General features: G+C 61.8%; 1 protein-coding gene across 3 annotated transcripts; it reads left to right on the forward strand.

Annotated features, from left to right (window-relative positions):
• Nucleotides 1–1,235: 1,235 nt before the first annotated feature.
• On the forward strand, nt 1,236–25,096 carry TMEM201 (transmembrane protein 201; the record flags this gene model as incomplete). 3 transcript variants are annotated; one of them, XM_080691811.1, is made up of 11 exons in its annotated part: nt 1,236–1,348; nt 6,269–6,425; nt 6,851–7,051; nt 8,477–8,653; nt 10,545–10,894; nt 11,345–11,548; nt 16,206–16,438; nt 20,296–20,367; nt 20,723–21,010; nt 23,497–23,625; nt 24,999–25,096. In XM_080691811.1, the coding sequence occupies 11 exons, from the start codon at nt 1,236–1,238 to the stop codon at nt 25,094–25,096; spliced, it is 2,022 nt and encodes a 673-aa protein (XP_080547937.1). The 3 variants fall into 3 exon arrangements, with proteins under 3 accessions (XP_080547937.1, XP_080547938.1, XP_080547939.1); XM_080691812.1 differs by having other exon boundaries at nt 6,305–6,425; XM_080691813.1 differs by having other exon boundaries at nt 6,305–6,425; nt 20,765–21,010.
• Nucleotides 25,097–26,141: the final 1,045 nt, after the last annotated feature.

The raw sequence follows: 26,141 nt of genomic DNA on the forward strand, positions 1-26,141 counted from the left end.
GCTCACACTGGCCGCCCTGCTCGCCTGCCTCCTGTCCTCCCGGGGGCGCTCAGGCCGCGTGTGGACAGATGCCCGGCCGGCAAAGCCTCGTGACCCTCGGGTACAACGCGCGCTGACCGCGGACGCCGCCGGCGGGCTCACCACTGCTCGGATAGGACTTCCCACCAGCTTTCCTTTGCTTTTTGTTTGATGGCCTCCAATTTGCCATCCTCCTGCCTCAGCCTCCACAGGGATTACAGGCCGGTGCCACCATCCCAGGCTAGTATTAAATTTGACCAGTAACTTAGCACACATCAAGAGCGAAGCACGTGAGACGCCCTCTGCCCTCCCCCGCCTGCCAGCTGGTAACCAGCGCCTATTTCCCACGAACACACGGGGCTTTATCCAGACTCGGAGCCACCCGCCCGTGGCTCTGCAGGGCCGCCGGCTCGCCCTCCGTGCCGCGCTCTAGTCCGCAGCTCAGCCTCCCCCTCGCCGCACGGCTGGGTTTGTACAAGCTAATTTTGTTTTCTTTTTGCGGGTCTGGGGATGGAACCCAGGGGCATTCGACCTCCGACCTACACCCCCTACCCTATTTTTTATTCTTTATTTTGAAACCGGGTCTCACTGAGTTGCAGAGGGCCTAAGTAGCTGAGGCTGGCCTCGAACCGAGATCCTCCGGTCTCAGCCTCCCGAGGGCTGGGATGACGAGCGTGCGCCACCGCGCCCGGCTGTACAAGCTCATTTTTAATCTTGGCTTCAGAGGCTTCCCCGAGCGCGCAGGCGGGGCTTGGCCAGACGCGGGGAGACGCGGCGAGCGGGAGCGGGGGTGCTCCGCTCGCGGCCGGCGCCGCCTCCGCCTCCCGCCGCCGGGGGGCGCGCCCGAGCCCGCGCGCGCCGCCGCCGAGCCCCGCCCCCGAGCCCGCGCGCGCCGCCGCCGAGCCCCGCCCCCGAGCCCGCGCGCGCCGCCGCCGAGCCCCGCCCCCGAGCCCGCGCGCGCCGCCGCCGGAGCCCCGCCCCCCGAGCCCGCGCGCGCTGCCGCCGAGCCCCGCCCCCGAGCGCGCCGCCGCCGGAGCCCCGCCCCCCGGCCGCCGCGCGCCGCCGAGCCCCGCCCCCCGGCCGCCGCGCGCCGCCATTGGCTGTGCGGCGGGAGCGCGCCGAGTCAGGGGGCGGGCCCGCGCCGGCTACAAAGCGCCGAAGGTCACGGCGAGCAGGCGCGCCGCCGCCGCGCCCCGGCCCCGGCCCCGGCCCGCGCCATGGAGGGAGTGAGCGTGCTGCTGGCCCGCTGCCCCACGGCCGGCCTGGCCGGCGGCCTGGGGGTCACGGCGTGCGCCGCGGCCGGCGTGCTGCTCTACCGGATCGCGCGCAGGTGAGTGCGCCGCCCCACGCGGCCCGCCGGCCCGCGGGCTCCTCCGCCGAGCCCCGCCCCCTGGCGGCCTCCGGGCCGGCGCGGCGGGGAGGGGAGCGGCGCCCGCCCCGAGCACGCGGGCTCGGCCTTCAGGGGCACCCTGCGCCCCGAGACGCGGGAGCGACGGAGGCTCCGCGTTGGAGCCGGCATGCCGGCCCCAGCCCGCGCGGCTGGGGTCAGAGGTCACGCGGACCCCCACATTCGCGCCTGGCCCGGCCTGTCCACGTCCGTGGTTGGGCGTAGGATTGAGCAGGGCCTAAGGGGCGTCCACTGGTTGCCCACCTGCTCTGCCTTCGCCTGGCACAGGGTGTGAGATCTTCCAAGGGGTGCTGGAAGCTCAGATCCCGGGTGAAGGGGCAGGGGGACTGGCCAGTCCCTGCCCAGCAAGTGGCAGCGCCCCCTTCCACCCCTGCTTCTCTGAGGGGAGAGGGGTGAAAAGGAGCGGGGCTGGGTGAGTCACAGAGGCTCCTGGTGGAGGAGGAGGGTGCCCATGACTCAAGGGGCCCTCACCCCAAGTCCACATGGCCATTATTCCTGTCCAATTTCTGGAACATAGCGGGGGCTGCAGGCCCAGCTGGTCCTCGCCAGTGTTTTATACTCGGGGAGCTGAAGCGGTTTGCTCAGATTCCCAGAGCCTACTGGCCTCAGAGCGGGTCAGAGCCAGGTGCCCCTGGCTGGTAGTCTCCATGGCCCAGGATGGGGGTGTGGCAGAGCTAGCTCGGGCCCGCTGGGCTTTAGTGGCTGCGTGTGCCTGGGACTTACTCCCTGTGCTGTGCGCTCGTGGGTCTCCTGCCGACTGATCTCAGGTGTCCTGTCTCCCCTTCCTGGCCTGCCGGCCACAGCTTCACTGTGCTAGAGACAAGAGTCCAGCGTTTTGGTGACCAGCGGGCCGACTGCAGGGGGAGCCAGGAGGGAGGGTGCCCAGAAATCCGTTCATGGGGTTGCATTGTACTGTTGGGACCGTTGGCGTTAACTGGGCAGAGACGGACCGGACCTCAGGACGCTCCCTTTGGGCACTGGGTTTTACCTGGAGGTCAGAAGTTGGCCACTGTCACACTTTGGGAGCAAGACAAGTCCAGCAAGCAGCTGTGCCCTCCACGGAGGACGCCATGACAGTGAGGAAGTTTTGGCTCTGGCCACAGGAGTGGAGGCTGGAATGGTCCTGGGGAGGACAGGCCAGGAGAGTTGTTTTTGGAAGGCAACTTGGCGGGGTGGGTGTCTGCAGGCTCAGCACAGGGATGGCAGAGGCAGGAAGGTGGCCCGAGGAGAGCACCCTCCTGCCACTCTCCAGGCCAGCCTTCCCCAGGGCTTGAAGGCAGGCCACAGTGCCCAGGAGGCGGCCGCTTCCCTGACGTCCCCCTAGAGCCCAGTTGGGTCTGCCACGGCTGCCCCCACTGGGAGTCTTCTGGCTCTGAGTATTGGTAATGGTGTGAACCAGTGCCGCTCCCGTGGGGGGCGTCCTGCCTTTTTCTCTGTTTTAAGGAAGAGGATGCTCAGTCCTGGAGAGGCCCATTCTCCTGCCCTGCACCACCCAGCTGTAAGTGGCAGAGCCCTGCCTCACGCCCACATCGCAGCTGCCACCCTCCCCACGCGCCGGGAGCTCGCCGCGCACTCCGGCTGCTCCTCTGCCGAGTTACGCCTCCCCGGGCTTGCTCACCCTCTGTGCAGGCAGCCTCTATGGCCCGCGGCTCCCCAGCCCTGGCTCTGCTCTCTGGGGAGCCTCGTTGCTCTTCCCGTGCACCTGGGGCTTGGCCTCTGTAAGCACGTCTGCCCCCATCACGTTCCACTCGGGTCCCCAGCAGCATCCGTTGGTACGTATTTGGCCCATGTTTGGTGATGAAGAGGATGCAGGCCCCTCTCTTCCCACCACTGCCTGCCTGAGCCGAGCGGGTGCCGCGCCGAGTGCCCGCCCTCGTGTGTCCCCGTCCTCTGCCGTCGCCCTGCTCTGAACGCACCCACCCTTCGGGCAGCAGCAGATGCTCTGCATGTCGGCTGCTCTTGCGGCACGTGCTGCCAGCTGCCGGCGGAGTTGTGCCGGGGCCCAGGTGGAGCGTGGCGCTCCTCCGTGCATCTCTGCGTGCCTCGCGCGTTGCTTGGTGAACCGGGGAGCGGGGTGAGCCCGCCCCAGGCCAGGTCTCTCCAGCGTGTAGATGTGAGGTCTCTGTCCTGGTGCTGCCGATGTGGACTTCAGTGCGCTTTGCTTTGAGGCGGGAGCTGGATGCCTGGAGGCCTCTGGGGTCCTGGTAGTGCTGGGTTGCATTTGGTGCCAGGGTGGTTGAAGCCCAGGAGGCGCCGCCTGGGAAGCCATCCTCTTCCTGGGCCCCTGAAGGAAGTGAGTTTGGCCCTCTCAGACAGTCCTTGGGAAGTCCTTCCCCTTGGGAAGGCCGTGCTCTTCCCGGGGCTCGGAGCCCCCCAGGTCAGTGACTGGAGTCGCATTTGGTGTCTGCATGGTACGGCGCAGGGCGCACCCTCTCCTGATTCCGGATTCGAGTTTTGGACCCACTCGAGAGCAAGCCCCCATCTGCAGAGTGTCTGGGGAGCGCTCGGTTCTCAGCGCGCCGAGATCGGGGCTCACATAGCGATGCACGCCAGGGGCCCGTGTTCGGCTTTCTCCTGGGCAGAGGAGTGTGCTGAGCAAGTAGCTGCCCTTGCCTCCTCCAAGGGGCCGCCCACCCCAGCTTTCTCAGGCCCCCTGTTGTCCCCAGAGCTGGGCATCGAGGTGACAGGAGCTGGGAGAGTGGGGTCCAGACCCTCTCTCCATCCACTGTGAGGCCCCGAGTGACCTCCTGAAGCAGCCCGGCCCAAGACAGGCCACAGGCTGAGCTGTCCTCCCCCGGCGCCTTCCTCTCCTACCTGTTACAGAGCGTTCTTCACCTGAGACCTTGTCCACCCAGTGTGCTTGGTCCTGGAGCCAAGGCCAGAGGTTGATGCCTAGGGGAGGGATGTGAGCCAAGGGGCTTATGAGGGAAACTTGGGGAGAACTTCCCTGAGCAGCAGCCACGTGGGGCTGGTGTGGCCGCTGCCACCTTAGGCTGGGCAGTGGTAGACCGAGCCTGGGGCCTGGCGCACAGTAGGCGCTGTACGTTCAGCCTGTGCCTGACGCTTAAGCACTGTGGGAGGGACCTGAGGGTCCAGCCTGCTGCCCCGTGCCCCGCCCACACACCTGTCAGAGCTGGCCCGCAGATCCCACCTGGCCGGGGCAGGCACAGCTGCTCTGCCCCCAGCACACACGCACGTCCCTCCCTTGGAGATGAGCAGCTGCCTAGGAGGAGCAGCCCCCTGTCCTCTCTTCTGGAAGTGAGGAGCCACTTCCCTAGCCATGGAGCTGGAGACGCAGTGGAAACGCGGCTTCCTGGGGCGGGAGGGGCTTCCTCACAGGCACCCTGGCCGCAGCCACACCCATGTCATCGCTCCCCAGGGCAGGCGCAGGGGTTCACACAGGCCTGGGGGCCAGATGAGAGGTCATTCTGCCGGCCAGCAGCCCCCAGGACCTGCCCCCATACACAGAGGCCTAGGGCAGGTTAACAAATTACCAGAGTCAGGGCTTAAGTCCCCGGAGTACCAGGCCGACTGGGCTTCCACACCCCAGTGCTGGTGGCCTCTGGGCTGTCGTTCCCACCGCTGTGCCGGGTGCAGATCACCTTCCGGGATCAGGCTCCCCCGCATCCTCTCCTCCTGTCCCTGACAGCTCTCTGGGGCAGGGACTCAGCATCCTGTTTGACCAGTGCGGAGATGTAGTGGTGGTTCTGGAGGGAGGCCAACCCCCTCTGGAGGCTGTGGCCAGTGTCCAGGCCAGGCCACCCTGCCCAGTGTGCTGTCTCCTGGCTGTGCCTGCCGCCCTGTGCTGGTGACAAGACGTGGTTGTCCCTGTGGTCAGTGTGAGGGCTTTGCCCTGCACTGGGGCATGCTGGCCACCCTCTGTGTCAGTGGCCCTCGGCCAAGTGTGTCCTGAGAACAGGCCCGTGACAGAGAGGTTCAGGCCCCGGTGATAAGAGGACTCCCTTCATTTGCCCTTGGTTGACAGAGGCGGACCAGGCGGGGACAGAACTGGCCCCTAGTGTCACAGCGCTTGGTATCTTACAGCACTGCACCCTGGCCGCCTGGGGGAGCCCTGGGCACGCCCGGGCATCTCCACCCACCTCCTTTCCCAGGGTGATAAGGCCAGAGGGCTGTGCTGTCTGGACTGCAGGGCTGCTCTTTGTGGGGACCAGGCTAGGACCCCAGGGCTCAGCAGCCACCTCCCTGGATTCTGGGCCTGGGGGTTATTGTTTCAGTTGCTGTCCCCCCACCACATGGTTCCCCACAGCCAGCAAGGCAGATGGGGCCCAGAGCACAGATCCCCAGTGTCTGGACCTGGATTATCCTGCAGCCCCCACCTGTCGCCACATGTGTGGCCAGCGAGGCCACTGGGCCTGCCCTTGTCCCCTCACGAGGAGGCTGGCCTGGCCCAGCAGCTGTCACTCTCCCCGCCCCTTGGCCTCTGCTCTCACGCTCCGGGGACTTTTCTGGAAGTGCGGAGTCTCCCTTCGCTCTGGAACACCATTTCCGTAGCCTGGGAAGGAGAGTTCGTGGAGGAGGGCCATCCTGAGCAGGGTCCTTGGCCTGGCTGGCCTTGGGCCTACTGCTGCCATGTCTGAGCCTCAAGACTTTGGGGGCTGGGGGCCCTGGACCCCCGCATGGCTGCACTGGATCCTGCGGATCTGGTGAGTTCCTCCTGCCTCCTCCAGCTGCTGTCAGCTGGGCTCCTGGGCGGACCGCAGCACGGCCAGTGGCGCTCCTCCCGGGCCCCGGCTTCCTCCTCCAGGGCCTGGAATCCCGCTTTCTTCACCCTTGCCCAGAGGCCATGGTGGGGTTTGGTGGTCAGAGATCTCGCATCTTGAGATCTTCCCGGCTGACTCCACTGTCCTTGGTCCGCAGGGTGAAGCCGTCGCACACGATAGTCAACTGCTGGTTCTGCAACCAGGACACGCTGGTGCCCTACGGGAACCGCAACTGCTGGGACTGTCCCCACTGCGAGCAGTACAACGGCTTCCAGGAGGTGCGGGCCAGGGGCCGGTGGGCACGTCAGTGCTCCTCAGACGATGCCTACGTGTCTCGTCTGCTAACGCCTCCCTGTCGTCCTGGATTGAGGAGGAGCCAGGCTCGGGAGCCGGGGTGATATATATCTGACGTCTCCCACTACAGGTGGCGGCGTGGGGTGCGCGCTCAGCTCTGCAGCTCTGTGTCCGTGGCTCGCGTTGACGTGGCAGGCAGCATATAGACTGCTCAGCTGCCGGGCCGGCACAGTGTGTGAGCCTCGGTGGAGCTTCACAGGGCAGGCAGCCTGGGTTCTGAGAGCCACGGGCCCTGCCCTGCGGGAGGCAGCCCGGACCCTGCCCAGCCTGCGGGCTGTGGGGTTTGGCCCTCGGCACCTGCCCCCTCGGGCTTCTGTGTGTGACCAGGAGGCCCACCCTCTTCCCCCAGAATGGCGACTACAACAAGCCAATCCCTGCCCAGTACCTGGAGCACCTGAACCACGTGGTGAGCAGCGTGCCCAGCCCACGAGACCCCACGCAGCAGCAGCAGCAGCAGTGGGTGAGCAGCCAGGTCCTGCTGTGCCGGCGGTGCAACCACCACCAGACCACCAAGATCAAGCAGCTGGCCGCCTTCTCGCCGCGGGAGGAGGTGAGCCCCGCGGCGGACAGGGCGCCCTGCCGCGTGCTCCGGCCGCACGGCGTCTCCTAACCGGAGCTGGCTTTGTCCTCTCCCGTGTCCCGTGCTCACTGCTGTGTGTGCGCCAAGCCTAGGGGCACCGTGGAGACCCCGGGGACTGCTCTCGCAGGAGGACTAGGGCCTTGGACTCTAGCTCGGGCCCGGGCCCTGTGGGACTCATCCGTCTAGGTCCATCCTGCCCTGGGGGTGGGGGTGGAACCCAGAGCGGATTTCTCTATTCTAGCCTGGGTAGTTCTGAGAGCTGGCGGAGCAAGCTTCCGGCTCTGGGAAAGGAAGGAACTAGGTGTTGCTGAGAATCTTGGCATTAGGAGTCGGGCCGCACGGGGGCTTTGCTTCCCTGGTCCTCTGGGACCCAGGAGTCCTATTACCCAGCTCCCTGCCTGTCCGTCCACCCCAGACCACAGCTGGGGCTTCTGTGGCTTCAGGTGCAGATGCTCGCTGAGGCCCAGAGCACTGGCTCTCCTGGGCCAGCCCTGGGGGAGGGGGAGGAGAGCAGGGGCGGCGGCCAGGCAGGGGGCGGCGGCCAGGCAGGGGGCGGCGGCGGTCTGCAGACCAAGACAGGGGGGCCTGGCGCCAGCTGTTCTTTCTGTTTTACCCGGTCCCTGCTAGAAACCGGACTGCTAACCGCTCTGGCCAGGAGAGACTGACTCATTGGTGTACAGAGGTGTCTCTGGGGGTGCTAGGGCCGGGACTTGACCTGGATGGGTATCCCAGGAACTCAGAAAACCCTTTGGTTTCCACTAAGGCCCAGTACAGAGATGTCTCTGGGGGTGCTAGGACCGGGACTTGACCTGGATACCCAGAAACTCAGAAAACCCTTTGGTTTCCACTAAGGCCCAGTACAGAGATGTCTCTGAGGGTGCTAGGGCCGGGACTTGACCTGGACGGGTATCCCAGAAACTCAGAAAACCCTTTGGTTTCCACTAAGGCCCGGGCCAGGGAGCAACTTTCTGGTATCTTTGAGACCATCACGCTCGAGGGGAAGGAAGGCCCTGATCCTGGTTTCTCTCTGCCCAGGGCAGCAACAGCAGCAGCTCAGAGCTGAACTCTGCAGCGCCTCACCTTCGAGGGGCTCAAGCCAGGAAGCGGGTGGGAGGCAGGAAGCCTGTCCGAGCTCCTGGCCTGCGCTCACGCTCCTAGAGCCACAGAGCAGTCAGCACCGCCCCTCCTGGCCAGCCCCACGCGCCCTGTGCTGTCCCTCACTCATGGGAGCTGGCATCGCCACTCACAGTGGCAGAGGGCAGAGCCGTCCAGAATGTGGGACGTGCCCATAGTCGACCTTGTGAGAGGCAGGACCTGGACCTGAGCCCTGGTCCCACCCGGAAAGCCGACAGGGCGCTCGGGCACCCCCAGACTCCAGGCCTCTGCCCCCTGCAGGGCAGGTACGACGAGGAGATCGAGGCATACCGACACCACCTGGAGCAGATGTACAAGCTGTGCCGGCCGTGCCAGGCTGCCGTCGAGTGCTACATCAGGCTCCAGAACCGCCAGCTGCGCGCCCTGCTGCTGAGCCACCAGCTCAGGCGCCGGGAAGCCGAGCAGGCCCACGTGCAGGTCTGAGCCGAGCGTCCACGGGCTTCCGAGGTCGTGGCTTTGGGCGAGAAACTCCTTCCAGTGGGCTGGACCTCAGTTCTGGGCAAACTGTCCCGTGGGGCTGCGCTCCCACCCTGCCCCCAAGCCTCTCTCACCAGCTGGGTGGGCGTTCCTAAGATGAATAAGCAGGATGCGTTGTCTGTCTCCATGCCCAAGCATGGGTTCTGGGCTGCCCTGCTGCCCCTGAGCACCTTCCCAGCACCGTTGCATGTGGTCCTCCTGGCAGCCTGCCTTCTGTAGTCTTGGGCCGTGACTCAGGTTGGCTGAGAAACGAACCCAGGAATATTGCAAAAATGACTAATTTTTTCGGAGAGGGACTTTTATTTTCTAGCTAAACCCCCAGACCTATGTGACATTTTATTTGGAAACAGTCCAAGTTATAAAGGGTCTCAGTAAGTAGCTGAGGCCGGCCGTGAACCTGCGATCCTCCTGTCTCAGCCTCCCAATTATGTGCCTCCAAGCCCAACTAAAAACTACTCATTTTGAGCACCGTACTTAGTTAATAGGGTATCTTGGTTATTTAAGCAATCAGAGACTCGAGGTATAGCTCAGTGGTAGAGGCTTTTTTTTTTTTTTTTTGCCTAGCATGCAGAAGGTTTTCTGTTACATCCCCTGAATGGCAAAAAATAATAATAATAACAATTTAAAATCCTGTGTAGCAGCAAGCAGATCAAGTGTCTCGGTCAGCATTCTAACTGCAGTGGTCCAAAACAACTGACCACACGACTTTGAGGAAGGAAGATTTATTTGCTCACAAATTTTGGAGATTTTAGAGGTTCCAGCCAGGTGTGCAGAACTCAGGAGATGGCGGTTGGAAGAGAGAGAGGGAGAGCGGGAGGGGGGCCAGTAGTGATCCCAAGACCGCCCCGGGGCCTCCTTGGCAGTCCAGCCCGCCTCCAGCATGGCTGCCCCGTTTCCATGAGTGCCAGGGACATTCTAGATCCAAACTATTGCAGGAAGTGAACGCCGCTCACCCCCTGCTGTCCCGAGATGTGCCCGGTCCACGTGGCCGTGCCAGCGCTGTCCTGCGGGACCGCAGGTGCACTCTGTCCTCGGACCTTTGCTTCTTCTCGTCCCCTTGCTCCCACACTGAGCGGCTCCTGGCTGTCTTTAGTGTAGCTCTGTCAGGTATCTGCACATTCATCGCAGCCAGTTAAACGCACAGTAGGGATTCTTGGTGCGGATTTGACAACATGATTGGAAACTTGCTTGGAGGAGTAAGGCCACCTCGGTGTGGAAAAGGGTTCTTTAAAAGGAGAGTGAGGCTGGGTGCGGTGGCGCACGCTTGTCATCCCAGCACTCAGGAGGCTGAGACAGGAGGATTGAGGTTCGAGGCCAGCCTCAGCTACTTAGTGAGGCCCTTTGCAACTCAGTGAGACCCTGTTTCAAATAAAGAATAAAAAATAGGGCTGGGGGTGTAGCTCAGAGTTGACTGCCTCTGGGTTCCATCCCCAGCACCGCAAAAAAAAAAAAAAAAAGTGAGTGGCCCGGTGTGGTGGCACGCCTGTAATCCCAGTACTTGGGAGGCGGAGACAGGAGAGTTGCAGGTTCACAGTGAGCCTCAGCAACTTAGTGAAGCTCTTGGAAATTTAGCAAGACCCTGTTTCCAGATAAAAGATAAAATAGGGCTGAGAGTATAGTGGGAGGCAGGAGACCCCTGGGTCCTTTTCCCAGTGTCACACACACACGAAAGGTGAGTGTACCTCCCGGCACAGACCTTTGGGGCGAGGAGGCCGGAACCCAGGGGGTGGAGCAGGGCGCCTGTGCGATGCATCCAGCGGCGGGCTCTTCAGTGGGTCCCGTGGGCACGGGTGGCTGCGGCATCTTGCTGACCTCTCCTCCTCCCTCTCAGAGTTTCTCCTCCTCGGCGAAGGCCCCGGTCCAGGTCATCCTGCTCCGCACTCTGGCCTTCCTGGCCTGCGCCTTCCTGCTGACCACCGCGCTGTATGGCCCCAGCGAGCCCTTCACCCCCGGGGCCGCCCTGCCGCCAGCTCTGCCACCCGATGGCAATGGCTCGGCCCCACCAGACAGTGGTGCCGCCCCTGGGGCCGAGGGCTGGCGACAGCTGCTGGGGCCGCTGCCTGAGCACATAGCGGAGAAGCTGCTGGAGGCCTGGGCATTTGGGCAGAGCCACCAGATGGGCGTCGTGGCGCTGGGCCTGCTCACCTGCCTGCTGGCCATGCTGCTGGCCGGCCGCATCAGGTGTGTGTGGGATGGGGACGCGGGTGGGCGGGCGGGGGTCTGCACGTGGCATTGCTGCCTGGGGAGAGGAACCCAGAGGCCCTGTTGGCCCACAGCCCTGGGTGGACGGGTGGAGCTCCACCTGTGGCTGGACGGGACTCAGCCCCTGCTCTCCAGGGACCAAGGGGGCAGCCCCACCGTGCACCCACGGAGCTGGGCGCAGCCCCTTCTCCGCCTCACACCCGTCCGCAGAGTCGGCCGATTATCGCCACCTGTGTGCTGTGAGGCTCAGGTGAGGTGCCGTGGCCTCTCCCGTCCCTGAGCAGTGCAGGCTCGAGGGAGCGCTGTGCCTGCACACACACCCCAGGGCGGCTGAAGGAAGCCCCGGGGGCCGCTGCACAGGCCTGCTCAGCCGGCGAGGGCGGAGGTGGCCGGTCCTGCCCCAAGCTCATGGCTCCGCTGTTCCCGCAGGCTCCGAAGGATCGACGCCTTTTCCGCCTGCCTGTGGGCCCTGCTGCTGGGGCTGCACCTGGCCGAGCAGTACCTGCAGGCCGCCTCGCCCGGCTGGCTGGACACCCTCAAGTTCAGCACCACGTCCCTGTGCTGCCTGGTCGGCTTCACGGCAGCCGTGGCCACGAGGAAAGCAACCGGCCCGCGGAGGTTCCGGCCCCGAAGGTCAGAGAAGCAGCCGTGACTGCGGGGGGAGGACAGACAGGCCTGGGGCTCGGCCCGCCTGGAGCAGGCCCCGCTTGGTCTTGTCTATCTCACTGCCGCACTTGCACCCCCAGCCTGGAGCCCCCAGTGCTGGTCCAGCACCCCGCTGACACGCTCTTCCCCCCGGCCCCAGCACAGCTAAGGCCCTGTCACAGCCCGGCAACCCGCGCATCTTCCTGCTGGCTGCAGGCCCCGCTTAGCCACAGCCTTTGCCCACCGGCTCCACGGGGCGCGGGTGTGGATTGAGGCCCTGGCACAGGCCCGAGACCGAGGCTGTGTGCTGAGCCTGCTCAGCAGGGTGAGTGGGGCCAGAGGCGCCACCACCTTGTCCCTACAGACCCCTCGCTTGGGCTGCCCCGTCCTGCTGAGCTGGGCTGCCTCTCAGGCGGGCCACCCACCCAAGGCCACAGAATCCCACTGCCTCCTTCCCCAGGAGAGGCCGGTGCGGTTGTTTGGGCCTAATCTGGCCTTGACCGTGATTTGTGAGGCAAGTGCCTTCCCAGGACAGGCGGGAGGAAATCCATGGCTCTGGTGCTTAATCAGCTCCCTTCTGACAGACGGTGGGGCTGCCGGTGTGGCGGCGCTAGGCAGCCTGCTTTCCTCGCAGCTGGTCACAGGGCATTCTTGTGGGCCCAGTAGAAGGGCTCCCCTGCGCCCCTGGGCCTCTCTTTCCCCCACCCATGCAGCTGGCCTGGAGCTTGCTGGCCAGAGAGGGCAGGACCCGAGTGCGCCATGGCCCGGCTTCCGTGTGCCCTGGAAAGCTCAGATAGGCATACACAGTCAGGCCCGGCATACACAGGCTGCAGTGACAGCTCATGCAGGGCTGAGCCTCCGCCGGCTGCTCGGGTGAGAGGTGCGCGGGACCTCCGCCTTCTCCCTCTGTGATGCAGGGCTACTGCCCAAAGAGCCCCCCCCCCCCGCCCCCCAAGGGGCTGCTCGTTCTTAACATGCTGGGTCCTGACTGGGCCTTGCCAGCCTTGGTGCCTGAGGACTGCTGTCCAGGTTTACAGGAAGATCTCAGCCTCAGGTCTAGGTCCAAGGCTGTGCCCCACCCGGCAGTGGCCTCTGGGGACCCCCAGTAGGCCACACACACCCTCCAGGCCAGGATAAGACCCTCTGATGTGGCCTTTGTCCCTCCTCTGTGTCAGCCCCGAGGGAGAAGTGGATTGCACGTGCCTGGGGTCACAGCCCGCCCAGGGCCACCTCCCGCCCAGCCCGAGGGGGCAGATAGCAGGATGCCAGGCAGAGGTGGCTGGTCCGCTGCTCCGCGGCACTCCGTGGGCAGCTCAGGAGAGGTGCCAGGCCTCACCGTTGTGCCTGCTGTGTTTGAGGTCCCGAGGGGCCACCCATTCGCCCATTCTCTAGCCTCCATGATAGGTGTCAGCCTGCTCAGCCCAGGTGGCGCGGGAGGCCTTGTGGCCTGGCGAGCCCTGTGGCTTCAGCGGGGCCCGTGCTCAGCGTCCTCCTCCGTGTGCTGGGTGACATGAAAAGCCCCTCTGAAAAGACGTGGGGGGCGGTAACCCCCCCGCCCAGCGGCCCATCCGCCCCTCACCCTGAAGAGCAGCCCAGGAAGGAAGCGGCGGCGGCAGGGGGCTGGGTCGGCCGCGGGCGCTCGTGTGCCGCTGAGCCGCTGCTTTGAGGAAGCTGACAGTGTGGTGCTCACTTCTGCATTCTTGGCATAGGGTAGGAGCAGGACATCTGTGTGTGTGTGTATTTAAATTAAATTATTTATAATAACCCAAGCCAGCTCTGGGGCCAGGATTCTGCTTGCAGACGTCTTCCTGCCCTCTGGTGGTATGGAAAGACAGTCAGGGTAAGGATTTCTGACCTTTCTAGAGCTTTGTGTGATTTTTTTAATTTAACTGTCCTTAATCTTTGTTACCTGGGGAAGGTGCCAGCACCTTGTGGTGTTCTTGGCAACAGCTGAGGAAGCGCAGGCGCCCAGGATTGTGGGTGGTTGCCTGGGGTCCACCGTCAGACCATCCCAAGTCGGAGTGACCTTCCCTGAGACGCAGGGGAGGTAGACGCGGCCAGCTCCACTCTCATCTGCAGCCCCCAGCTGGGGCCGAGCAGACTCCCGGTCACACTTGCCCTGCACCGCCAGGACCACCCTCCATGATCCCTCAGCCGGCCCTGCCTGCCCCGCCCTTCCCTGCCCAGCAGGGGCCGTTTCCTCTCAGTCTGCGCTGGTGCCGGGTCTTGCCTGTCTTGTGTAGTAGAACCGTGGATGACTGTCTAGCGACCCCCGATCACTGTAACTCACTCTGGCCATGGATGTGACGCTTCGATTGCTATGTTTCCAATAAATGCCTCCCGGGCCCTGCTATTTCCGGCTGGCGCCAGGTGCCATGTCTTTTTTCTTTTTTCTTTCACGCTCCTTCAGAAGGGCCTGTGTGCAGGGCTGGGGCGGCGGGGCGGGCCGTGTTTGGGGCGCAGACCTATCACCAGAAGTCTGGGCGGGAGCCGTGCTGGAAACTTGGCGATGGCACCAGGTGGCTCCTCGCTCACAGCATCGGACTTTCCCCATCCCAATAAACCACTTAAACCAGTCTCCTGCGCCTGCTGGGCTGGCCAGAGAAGACCAGGCGGCGCCCTCGGTGTCAGACGTGAGCGCAGCCTTGGGCCCTCCCCAGCAACCAGCTGCGGGGACGCACGGACTGGATCCCGGGCTCTGTCTGGGGGGCGTGAGCCTTGGAGCCCTTGCAGCTCTGACAGCGCCGGGGCTCAGACGGGAGGGTGCTCCTCGGGGACCCTGGTCCAGAGCCAGGCCCAACTGGGGCCTCACCTGGTGCTCTCCTGGCTCCACTTGTCCAGTGGCGTTACCTCTTATCCCAGCAGAGGAGAGCAGACCTCACGGCACCTACCTCTTCAAAACGCTGCACCAAAATCAGCAGCAGACCAGGGCTGAAGTGGGGATTCTCCGCCTTAACCAGGGGGTGGCCCCAAGTCAAGGAAGGCCAGGGAGTGGGTATGTACCGGCCCTTGAGCCAGGAACCTGATCCCGACTGGCCACCCCAGAGCCCTCTGCCGCATCCCCACTCCACGCCGCGCCCAAGGGCTGCTAACTCTAGTTGCCCTGGGCTCCTGGTGCCACCTGCTGGAGGATCCTGGGCCACACCCTGCCGCTGCCTGGCCGCCCCAGGACTCCCCGCAGGGCCCATAACCTGCTCTTCCCACCCGCTCGCATGACAGAGCAAGTGCCCGTGGGCTGCACACCCTGCCCCCGCGCTGCCTGTCAAATGGTGTTATGATCCTAAGCTGAGAACACAAAACCTTTTTCTTTTCTATTTTTTCCCTCCTTTTTGATACCAGGACTCCCGCATGCTGAGCCCTGAGCTACACCCCCAGCCCGTGAATCTTGTCTGTTAAGCGACAGAGCCCTCCCTGGAGTGGCGGGGCAAGGAGGTGGGCATCAGTCGGCCCGCAGCGGAGCCAGGGCGCCTCCCACCCCCCGCAGGGCCCTCCTGGGGCCCAGTCGATTTCCCTGTCGCCCAAACCTGGGCCCCACCGGTGGCTGTGAAGGTGCAGGTGGCCTCCTGAGTCTTTGCTAGAGATCAGGAGGTCACATGATTCTCTAGGACGCTGAGAGCTGGCTCTGTGCTTAAAAACTTCTCAAAGGGCCAGAGGGGGTGGAAACATTTCTGGGCAGAGGGGTGGTGCAGAGTGGGGCTAGCAAGGCCCCCAAGCGCTCGGTTGCGACGGCACGGTGCGTTAGCCAGCCCCAGCTCGCCACGGGCCCACGCTGGCCTGTCCATCCACATGGTCCACTGGGCCCTTTTGTCCCTTGGCACTGAGGTAAGGCTGGATGCTCAGAGCTCCGTCCAGATGGCAGACTAATGTATTAATTGCCTCTGTCCCTCTCTCTTTGTAATCGGGGGCCTTAATTGGAAGCATGGTTGACCTTCTGGCCTGGGGCCACGGGTCTTGTGTGATTTGTACCGTTCTCAGGTTAAAGAGACACTGTCCCCTGTCATTCAGGCAGTCTTGCAGCCACGTATGGGTCTTGGCTAAGCTCGGGTTTGGTGTGCACCCCAGAAGGGCCTCGTTTGGGGATACAAGGTCTGGCTGCCTTCCCCTCTGCCACCAGGGGCCTGAGAGCAGTCCAGTGTCTGCAGAGCCGGAGAGCAGGGGCAGGACCCGAGACAGGGCACAGGGGGACTTGCAGGTCCGTGCCCACCAAGACAGCCACCCAGGGCATCTCTGCTTGGCTGCCGCATTAGGAGTCTTTGGACACAGAACAGGGAGGCCCGGGCCACGAGCCCCATCCCGCAGCACAGGGCCGGCCCGGCATCTCTGTTTCGGGGCGAGGGCCCGGCATGAAGCGGGCGAGGGCGACAGTGTCACTTTAAGGCCGAGACTCGTAGTAGAGTTAGTTTGCTGTGAGCCGAGGGGTCGGAGGGAGCATGTGGGGCGGGTGGGTCGAGCCGGCACCTCCCAGCCACCAGCTCCTAACAGCGCGGATGGACGACTCCTCTGCTTCCACTAACGCACGCTTCCTCAAGGACCCCCACTCGGGCCCACCTCGCACCTGGGGAAGGGCACGGCCCCGCTGTGCAGAGGCTGCCGAACCTCCCGGGCTCACTCTCTCCCTCTCTCTGTGCCCAACGGGCCCTTGCAGGTCCTTCCCAGGAGACTCGGCTGGCCTTTTCCCCTCCAGCCCCAGCCTGACCATGCCCTGCCCCGGCGTCACGGGCTCCTCGCCGGCCCTGTTCATTCCCACCCCGCCTGGCTTCCTGCCGCTCACCAGCCAGCAGCTGTTCCGGTCGCCCCGCCAGGCCTCGCCCTCCTCGCTGCCTGGCCGTCTCAGCCGGGCCCTCTCACTGGGAACCATCCCGTCTCTGACCCGGGCAGGTAAGCCGCATGGGCAGGAGCGGGCCGGGACAGCAGGGATGGGGTCTGGCCAGGACGAGGCGAGGCCGTGCTGCAGAGTGGTTAGAGCTGGGCTCAGGCCCGGTGAGCCAAGGGACAGGGCCACGCTCAGCCTCTCTTTCGGCCCCGACACTGGGCTGGGAGTGGTATGCACCTGTGAGGGTTAGATGACGTCCTTAAGGTGCTCAGGAGGGCGGCAGACACCCGATCTCAGGAAATGCGAGTGCCCGCTGGGTGTCCTTCTGCTCTTACCACCGCTGTTCTGAGTCCTTGGGGATGGGACCACGAGCCCCAAGGGGATCCACCGAGGTCCACCCATGGAGCCAAGGCCTGTCCCTGTGTCGAGGGACGCTCCCAGCCATATCGTGTAGGAGTCGGCCGTCCGCTGATCAGGTTGACACGCTCAGGAGCCCCGGTGTCTGATGACCCTGCTCGCCTTGGGAAGCCATCTGGGTTGGCCTGGCTCTCTGAGTGCTGGGGGAGCCTTGCGGCGGAACGCGGGTCCGTTGTGGCTAACCCGGGTGCTCGTTAATGAGTTTTATCGCCAGGCTGGGTAATGTGCAGTCAGGGTGTCACTTAAGTCCCTCGACAACTCCGCCAGGCAGGGACTGCCCCGCCTCTGCGCCCCAGTTTCCTCGGGTGATACGATGTTTTTTTTTTTCTTGCGGTACTGGGGATGGAACCCAGGCACATTCTATCTTTGCGCTACACCCCCAGCCCTATTTTTTTTTATTTATTTATTATTTTGAAACAGGGTCTCCCTGAGTTGCAAAGGGCCTCACTAAGTAGCTGAGGCTGGCTACGAACCGGATTGTCCTGTCTCAGCCTCCCAAATGCTAGGATTATAAGTGTGCGCCACCACGCCCGGCTCTTAATCTTTATTTTGAAACAGGGTCTCACTGAGTTGCAAGGGGCCTCACTAAGTAGCTGAGGCTCCTGTCTCAGCCTCCCAAATGCTAAGATTACAAGCTTGTGCCACTACACCTGGCTGATAGATGTTTTAGATACAGGGTATCCCCCTAGAAAAGCGCGTTCTTTGACAGTGCAGAAACATTGGGGGTCAGAGCCACTTGTAATCCAGCACTCGGGAAGCTGAGACCGGAGAATCACGGTTCTCAGACAGCCTCAGCTACTTAGCGAGGCCTACTGCAACTCAGTGAGACCCTGTTTCAAAATAAAGAATAAAAAAAAAACAGAGAGCTGGGGGTGTAGCATGGAAGTAGAATGCCCCTGGGTTCCATCCCCAGTACTGCAAAAAGAGGAAAAAGAAAAAAAATACCCAAGGTGAGATCCTTGAATCATGGTTCCAAAGTCACCCGGGGCTGACCCACGCATGGGCTGATGATCTGGGTGGTAACTGGAGGCAGGCCGCTGAGGTCGTGACCGGGGGGCTCCCTGTCCCTGGTCTCCTCCTCACTCGCTCTCTCTGCTCCCTGGTTGCTGCGAGCCGAGTAGCTTTTCCCCACCACACCTTGGAGGCGGCCGGCTGTGGGCTGAGCCTCTGGAACCGAGGCCCGCTCAGCCTTTCCTCCCCTAAGGCCTTGTTGGGTACTTTGGTCACAGCAACCAAAAAGCTGCTTAACAAGGCGACTTGCCCAAGGCCCACCGCTGCTAGAGCCGCATTTGGGGCCGCCCTGCCGCGGGGACAGGCCCTTGGTGGGGACAGCCTTTGAGCCGAGTGGGAAACTTGGTTCAAGACCTTCAGGGAAGCAGTGTGGTTGCTGTTAGCGCAGATACCTGGGCCCCAGATACTCCCATGGAACTAAATGTGGGCCAGACACCTGGGGGGGAGAGCCTGCCCACCGCGGCTGTTCCTGGGCTGTGCTGGGTGTCAGGCTTGCACAAGGCTGGGGACGTAGAGGCAGGCAGTGCTCACGCAGCAAGGGTGCGGCACAGCCCTGGGTCCTGGCGGGCCCTCTGCGGGCTCTTGGTGAAGAATGTCCCAGCATGGGGACCTGGGCCCAGTAGCTGGGACTGTTTTCTGGAGCTCCCTGAGGAGCTGGGACCTGGTGAGGGGCTCACTGTGGGGGTGGGCCAAAGGTCAGGAGAGAGGCCGTGGGCTCCCAGGCCAGACCTTGTCAGAGCCTTTGATGGCCATCTTGTAGGAGAGGGGTGCCGACTGTAGGAAAAGCCGCCTCTTGATTGGTTCTTCAAAAAATAAAAGATGAAGCCGGGCGTGGTGATGCACGCTTGTCATCCCAGCATTCGGGAGGCTGAGACAGGAGGACCACAGGTTCACGTCCAGCCTCAGCTACTTAGCGAGGCCCTCTGCAACTCAGTGAGACCCTGATTCAAAATAAAGAATAAGATATAGGGCAGGGAGTTTAGCTCAGAGGTAGAATGCTCCTGGTTCCATCCCCAGTACTGAAAAAAAAAAAAAAATGTGCCAGGTGTGGTGGCTCACACCTGTAACCTCAGTACCTGGGACAATGAGACTGGAGGATTGCGGGTTTAGGACCAACATTAACAACTAAGGTAGATCCTCAGTGACTTAAATAAGTCTGGGGGTGTAGCTCAGAGATAGAATGCCCATGGGTTCAATCCCTAGTACATAAATTAATGAATTAATTAACTAAGTAAAATGTGCCGGACTCGTGGTGCACACCCGCAATCCCAGTACTTAGGAGGCTGACACAGGAGGATTGCAGGCTCGAGGCCAGCCTCAACAACTTAACAAGATCCTCACAACTTAGCAAGAACTTGTTGCAAAAGAAAAAATAAAAAGGGCTGGAGGTGTAGCCTGTAGGTAGAACGTGCTAGTGTTCAACCCTCGGTACCAAAAACAAAGGAAAGGAATGTCAAATAAAATGGGGTATTGTGCCTCTGGGCCGTGGTTGGATGAAGGGAGAACGGCCAGCCCGCCAGGCACCTAAACCAGGCTGCTCAGCAGAAGTGGCTGCTGGTGTTTTGGGGGACGGGGGCCCCCCATAACAGCAGAGGCCTCTCCTGCTGCGCGGTTAGCGCACAGCCCTTCCCTGGTGCCTGAAGCCCACAGGAAGGCCTGTTCTTCCCTGCCCAGCAGTGTCTCTCTGTCCCCGGGCAGTCTCTAGGGTCAGAGAGCGGACTGTGCCGGGGGTGCTGGAGCGAGGGGCTTCCGCCTCGAGCCCTGGGGAGGCTCCCACCCGCGAGCACAGCCAGCGTCCCCCGGCGAGGGCTCAGCGCCGTCCCGCCGTGTCAGCGGAGTTCTGGCCCAAGTGTGTGGTGCTGGGTGGGATTCCAGGGTCTCCGGCGCCAGGGGTCTTTGGCCCCAGCACCTGGAGCCTGCAGGCCCAGAGCTCAGGCGCCTGGCCTCCATCACCCGCTCTCGGCTCCTCTGCGCTCTGCTGCACCTCTCAACCCTGTGTCCTTGTTCAGCACCCCAACCCGGTTCTGGGGGACGCTGATTGGCACGCTTGAGACCTGTGCCCACCCCTCCCCAGGCACACGGGCTGATCTGGAGGGGGCCTGCGGTGCACTGTGACCTCTGCACTCTGACCCTGCAGAGTTCCGAGGCATTTTCTGGGTCTTTCCACATTCAGTTCTCCCATGGGTCCTCGGGAGAAGACGAGGCACCGGCCGTGGGCCCCACCCCAGGTGCGCCTGCTTTAGGAAGAGGCAGGGCTCAGCGCCCCGGGGCAGGCCGGGACAGGAGAGTGGGGCCGTGGGGTTCACGGGGGTCCCGGGGGCTTGACAGCAGCCTCATCTGGACAGAAGGAGACGAGGTGGATGTGCCCGGGGCCCGGGCCTAGTGGGGGTCGTGAGCGTGTGTGGTGAATGGAAGGCCGCGTTCCGGCCGAACACGGGCCGGGAGAAGCCGTGGCCCGCAGGCCGGCGCTCTCAGCGCTGCTCTCTCTCTCCAGACTCGGGGTACCTGTTCAGTGGGAGCCGCCCGCCATCCCGCGGGTCTCGACCTGGGGAGGGTCCTCTCTCAGGTAAGGAGAAAGAGACCCAAGAACGGGGCCAGACGCTGCTCCTGGCAGGTGGGGCCGGGGCCCAAGAGCAGCGTGGTCGAGCCCTGGGGCCCGGCTGTCCTGAGCGAGACTGAACACCGCGCCTCGGTTTCCTTCGGGGGAAGCGGGGGCGATGACTGTCGGGATGGGAGCCAGTCAGGCCCGCGTTTGTTCTTCCTAGACTGCACTCAGCTGAGCGAGGGCAGGGGCATGGCCGAGGCTCCCCGCCCTCCCCGGCTCTGCCGTCTCCTGGGTTAAGAAGGAGAAGCACCAGGACCAAGTGGTGCGTGGCGGCCGGGGCGGCGCCTGGAGGCTCCCTGTCACCCTCCCTCCGCAGGTTACTTCTCTCTGCTGGCCCGGAGCTGCCCCTCGTCACCAGCGCCCTCCGTGGCCGGCTCGGTGGCCTCGGGCTGCAGCTCCCTGCGCCACCGCAGGCCCCTCATCAGCCCCGCCCGGCTCAACCTGAAGGGGCAGAAGCTGCTGCTGTTCCCGTCGCCCCCCGGGGGCACCCCCAGCACCCCCAGCGGCTCGGAAGAGCACTCCCCGCACAACGGCAGCCTCTTCAACATGGAGGCTCCCCAGCCTCCCCAGAGGCAGCCCGTGGGGGACGCGAAGCACACTGCAGGTACGCAGCGCTCTGGGCGGAGACCGGGACCACCTGCGCCCAGCGGCCCAGAGGCCATCTCCGGCCATCGGTGCTGCGGCTTCGGGCACGGCCTCGGCCCCAGACCCCTCCAGGCTCTGGTGACCTTGAGCCCCGCAGCAGTGCCCTGTACTGCTTGGTTTGACTTTTGTTTTGTGGTTGACTCCAGGGTCTGCCGTTCTCTGGGACCCATCAGGCCTGACCCACTGTCAGGCTGTCTCTGGACACCGATGTTTTTGTTTTGCTTAAATGGTCTCGTGTAGCTCAGTGGTACAACACTCGCTTAGCACGCAAAAGCCCTAGGTTCCATCGCCAGCACCACTGAAAAAGAATAATAATAAGCCGGGCGTGGTGGCGCATGCTTATAATCCCAGCACTTGGGAGGCTGAGACAGGAGGATCGCAGGTTTGAGGACAGCCTCAGCAGGTAGTGAAACTCTCAGCAACCTAGCGAGACTCTGTTTCAAAATAAAAATAAAATAGGGTTGGGGGAGCCGCGTATGGTGGCGCACGCTTGTAATCCCAGCATTCAGGAGGCGGAGACCAGAGGATCACGGTTGGCGGACAGCTGTTTAGTGAGATCCTTCACAACCCAGTGAGGCCCTGTTTCAAAAAATAAACTAGGGCTGGGCGTGGTGGCGCACGCTTGCAATCCCAGCGTTTTGGAGGCTGAGACAGGAGGATCGCACAGGTTCGAAGCCAGCCTCAGCTACTTAGGCTCTCAGCAACTTAATGAAACCATGTTTCCAAATAAAGTATAAAATATGTCTGGGAATATAGCCCGGAGATAGATAACCCCTGGGTTCCACCCCCAGTACCATAGACAGACAGACAGACTAAAAAGAAAAATAGGGCTGGGGGTGTAGCTCGGAAGTAGAATGCCCCTGGGTTCTATCTCCAGTACCACACACACAAAATGTATATATATAAGCCGGCGTGGTGGCGCACACTTGTAATCCCTGCACTTGGGAGGCAGGGACAGGAGGATCGCGCAGGTTCGAAGCCAGCCGCGCTGGTTTAAGAGACCCTGTTTCCAAATAAAAATATAAAATAGGTCTGGGAGTATATAGCCCGGAGGTAGAAGGGTTTCATCCCCAGTACCACACACACACACCAAAAAAAAAAAAAAAAAATATATATATATATATATATATATACACACACACACATATATATATATGTATATATTTATACACACACACACACACACACACACACACACACACACGGTTGGGGTGTAGCTCAGAGGTAGAATGCCCCTGGGTTCAATCTCTAGTACCAAAAAATATATATAATTATATGTATAATAATATCCATATAATTATGTTTACATAATTATATGTAATTGTATTTATATAATTATATTAAAGAATAAAAATAGGGCTGGGTGTAGCTATATATATATAATTATATATAGCATAACATAGAATTATGTAATATATTAATAATAAAAATAAAAGCTACCACATGCTTTCACACGGGCCTGTAATCCCGTACTTGGGAGGCTGAGACAGTCGTGACCGGCCCTGAAAACTTTGATAAAAGTTAAAGGGGCTCGGGGTCCCGTGCGGGAGTAGAATACTTCTTAGTGTGTACAAGCCCCTGGATTTGATCCCCAGCACCACAAAAAGAAAAAAATTTTTTTTAATTTGGGATCCTTTTAAATCTAAAACTTTGGTAGGCGTGACAGTGCATACCTGTAGTACCAGCACTAGTGAGGCTGAGACAGGAGGGTCTCAGGTTTAAGGCCAGTCTCAGCAACCTAGCAAGACCCTGTTTCAGAGCTGGGAGAAGAGCTAGGCATGGTGGGCACGCTTGTAATGCCAGCCTTTGGGAGGCTGAGACAGGAGGATTGCAGTTTGCAGACAGCCTCAGCTACTTCATGAGGCCCTCTGCAACTCGGTGAGACCCTGTTTCCAAATAAAGAATAAAGCCGGGCGTGGTGGCGCACGCTTGTCTTCCAGCGCTTGGGAGGCTGAGACAGGAGGCTTGCACAGGTTCGAAGCCAGCCTCAGCTACTTAGTGAGGCTCTCAGCAACTTAGTGAGACCCTGTTTCCAAATAAAAATACAAAATAGGTTTGGGAGTATACCCCAGAGGTGGAAAGCCCCTGGGTTCCACCCCCAGTACCACACACACACACAAAAAAAAAAAATAATAATAATGAATAAAACTAGGGCAGGGGGTGGAGCTGGGAGGTAGAATGCCCCTGGGTTAACAATGGCATATCTGACTGAAGCTGACTAGGCCGAGGTCCCCGGCGCTGGGCTGCGCTGGGGCCTGTCGGCATGTATTCACTGCTCTCGCTCAAAGCCAGCGACCTCCACCTCAGCTGCACAGCCAGGGGCTCAGCAGGCTGCAGCCGAGGACCCCTCGCACTGGCCGGAGAGGAGCAGGGTCGCTCCCGAGGACCACGCCACCTCTGGGGCGGGCTGCGCGCCCACTGAGACGCATGCCCTTCTCTCTGCAGAGATGCCGGACAGAGGCAGTGCCTGCAGCAGCCGCTCCATCAAGAGAGAGGATGACTCATCACAGTCGTCCACCTGCGTGGTGGACACCACCACCAGAGGCTACTCGGAGGAGGCCGCCGCCTGGAAAGGTCTGCACCCCGGGAGGGAGGGGGACGGCCAGGCACAGAGGTGCGCTGATGGGTAGGGAGAGCAGGCCTGGCACAGGTGTGGAGGCGCACGCCTGTGACCCAGCACTCACGAGACAGTGGCAGGGTCCCGGGTTCGAGGCCAGCCATACCTGGGCCTCAGCCCCAGCCCTGTTTCCTTGTCTGTGAAATGGCTAGCCAGGCATGGTGGCACATGCCTGTAATCCCAGTACTTGGGAGGCTGAGGTAGGAGGATCACAGGTTCAAAACCAGCCTCAGCTATTTAGTGAGCCTCTCAGCAACCTAGTGAGACCTTGTTTTAAAAACATAAAAAGGGCCAGGGGTACAGCTCAGAGGTAGAATGCCCTGGGTTCATTTCCCAGTAATACACACACACACACGTGGCCTGGTTACCCCCACAGGCTGAGAGGTCTCTCATGCTGGGGCAGCCTTTGGTGAAGGGAGACTATGTGGGCCCAGCCAACCCTCGGGGATTCCCTGGAGGCCCCATAAACTGCCCCCTCTGGAGAGTTGGGGTGCTGTTCCCTACAGGATGACCCACCCACACCATTATTATTATTATTATTTTTTTTTGCAGTACTAGGGGTTGAACCCAGGGATATTCTACCTCCAAGCTACACCCCAGACCTATTTTTTTTATCCTTTATTTATATTTCTTTATTTTGTGGGTCTGGGGATGGAACTCAAGCATTCTTCCTCTGAGCTACACCCCAGCCTTTTTTTTTTTTTTTTTTTTTTTTTTTTTGTGGTACTGGGGTTCCTGGAAGCCCTTCTACCTCCGGGCTACACTCCCAGACCTATTTTTACTTTTTTTTTGGAAACAGGGTCTCCTAAGCCAGCGCGCGCGGCTGGCTTCGAACCTGCGCGATCCTCCTGTCTCTGCCTCCCAAGCGCGGGCATTACAAGCACACGCCACCACACCCGGCTTATCTTTTATTTTGAAACCTGGTCTCACTAAGTTGCAGAGGGCCTCACTAAGTAGTTGAGGCTGTCCACAAACCGCAATCTTCCTGTCTCAGCCTCTCCCAAGTACTGGAATTATGTGCCACCATGGCTGGTTTATACGTGTGTGTGTGTGTGTGTGTGTGTGTGTGTGTGTGTGTGTGTGTGTGTGTGCGTGCGCGCGTTGCGTTGCTAGGAATTTATTCCAGGGGCCTTCTACTTTTGAGCTACACCCCAGGCCAGTTTTACTTTTTATTTGGAAACGAGGTCTCACTAATTGTGACAACCTAAGTTGCTGGGACTGGTTTTGAGCCTCCGATCCTCCTGTCTCAGCCTCCCAAGTACTGGGACTCTAAGCGTGCACCACCACGCCCGGCTTCACCCACACCGCTGTGTCTGGTGTGCTCCCGCAGGGCGCTTCAGCCCCTCCCTGGTACGGGGCCTTCTAGCTGTGAGCTTGGCCGCCAACGCCCTCTTCACCTCGGCCTACCTGTACCAGAGCCTGCGCTGACTGCCGGGCCTCCACCACCACTGGCCTCAGCCTCCCGACCTCCAGATTGTGAGTTCCTGTCCAGGGGACACTGCTTGCCTCACCTGCCACCACCCTGGCTAACGTCGGTGGTGTTTGGTGCTGACGCTCTGACCACGAAGCCACAGGTTCCTGGCCGGTGCCCGAGCCTCAGATCCGCTCCCTGCCCGGCGGGAGCACCAGGACTACTGTAACTGCAGCGGGAGCCGGCGCCTGCCCACCGCCAGCTAGTCACGTCGCCTACTGTAGTCCTGAGGCAGGCCCCTGGAGTGGGGGGGTCTGGGATCCCCTGGAGAGACGGCCCTGGGCTGCCCCAAGGGAGGGCGGGTGGCTCCGGGGCTCTCAGCGGCCCCTCCCCTCAGCCTCTCCTCCCCTGCGCAGCCCTGTTCTGGGGCCTCTGGCGACCTCCAGGAGCAGCCCCGTCAGGCTGAGAGCACCAGGGCCCTTCACCCACTTTCCCAGGCCCGCCCTGCGGGGCCCCACTGTCCCCACCCGGATTCCACGCGGCCTCTTGTCTCTCAGGCCACCTCCGCCGGCCTTCTGGCCCCACTGCCGTTGGTCCCCACCTCCGCTGTCTGCCAGGCCCATGCCATGGCTGCACCACCCCTCTGGGGAGATGAGGACCTCGCCCTGCGGGGCCGCGCGAGTTGGGGTTGGGGTTGAGGCCCCCCACCCCTGGCCTCGCGTTTGTCGCGTGGGGAGGCCTCTGAATTCAGGGCTCGCGGGGGGTGGGCATGGGGGAGGAGGAGGGTCTTTGCTCTCATTCAGGGATAAAGTTTAGTTTTATTTTGTACCTGTTTTGCAGGCGCCTTGGGGCTCCCACCAGGCGTGTTTTCTTAAACTCTGGGTGCTTCATGGGACTTTTTTTAACATGTGGTAAGGAGGCCTGCTCCGGCCTCAGCCGCCCTCCTGTCTCCTGGTCCTGGGAGCTCCTGGTGCTGCGACCCGGACTGCCCCCACGCAGGGCCAGGACGGTGTCAGGACTGCATCCAGCTGCCAGAGGGGGCTCGAACCCGGGTGGTGGCAG

Source organism: Muscardinus avellanarius (assembly GCF_963383645.1).
Source record: "Muscardinus avellanarius genome assembly, chromosome: 3".
Taxonomy (NCBI): Eukaryota; Metazoa; Chordata; class Mammalia; order Rodentia; family Gliridae; genus Muscardinus; species Muscardinus avellanarius.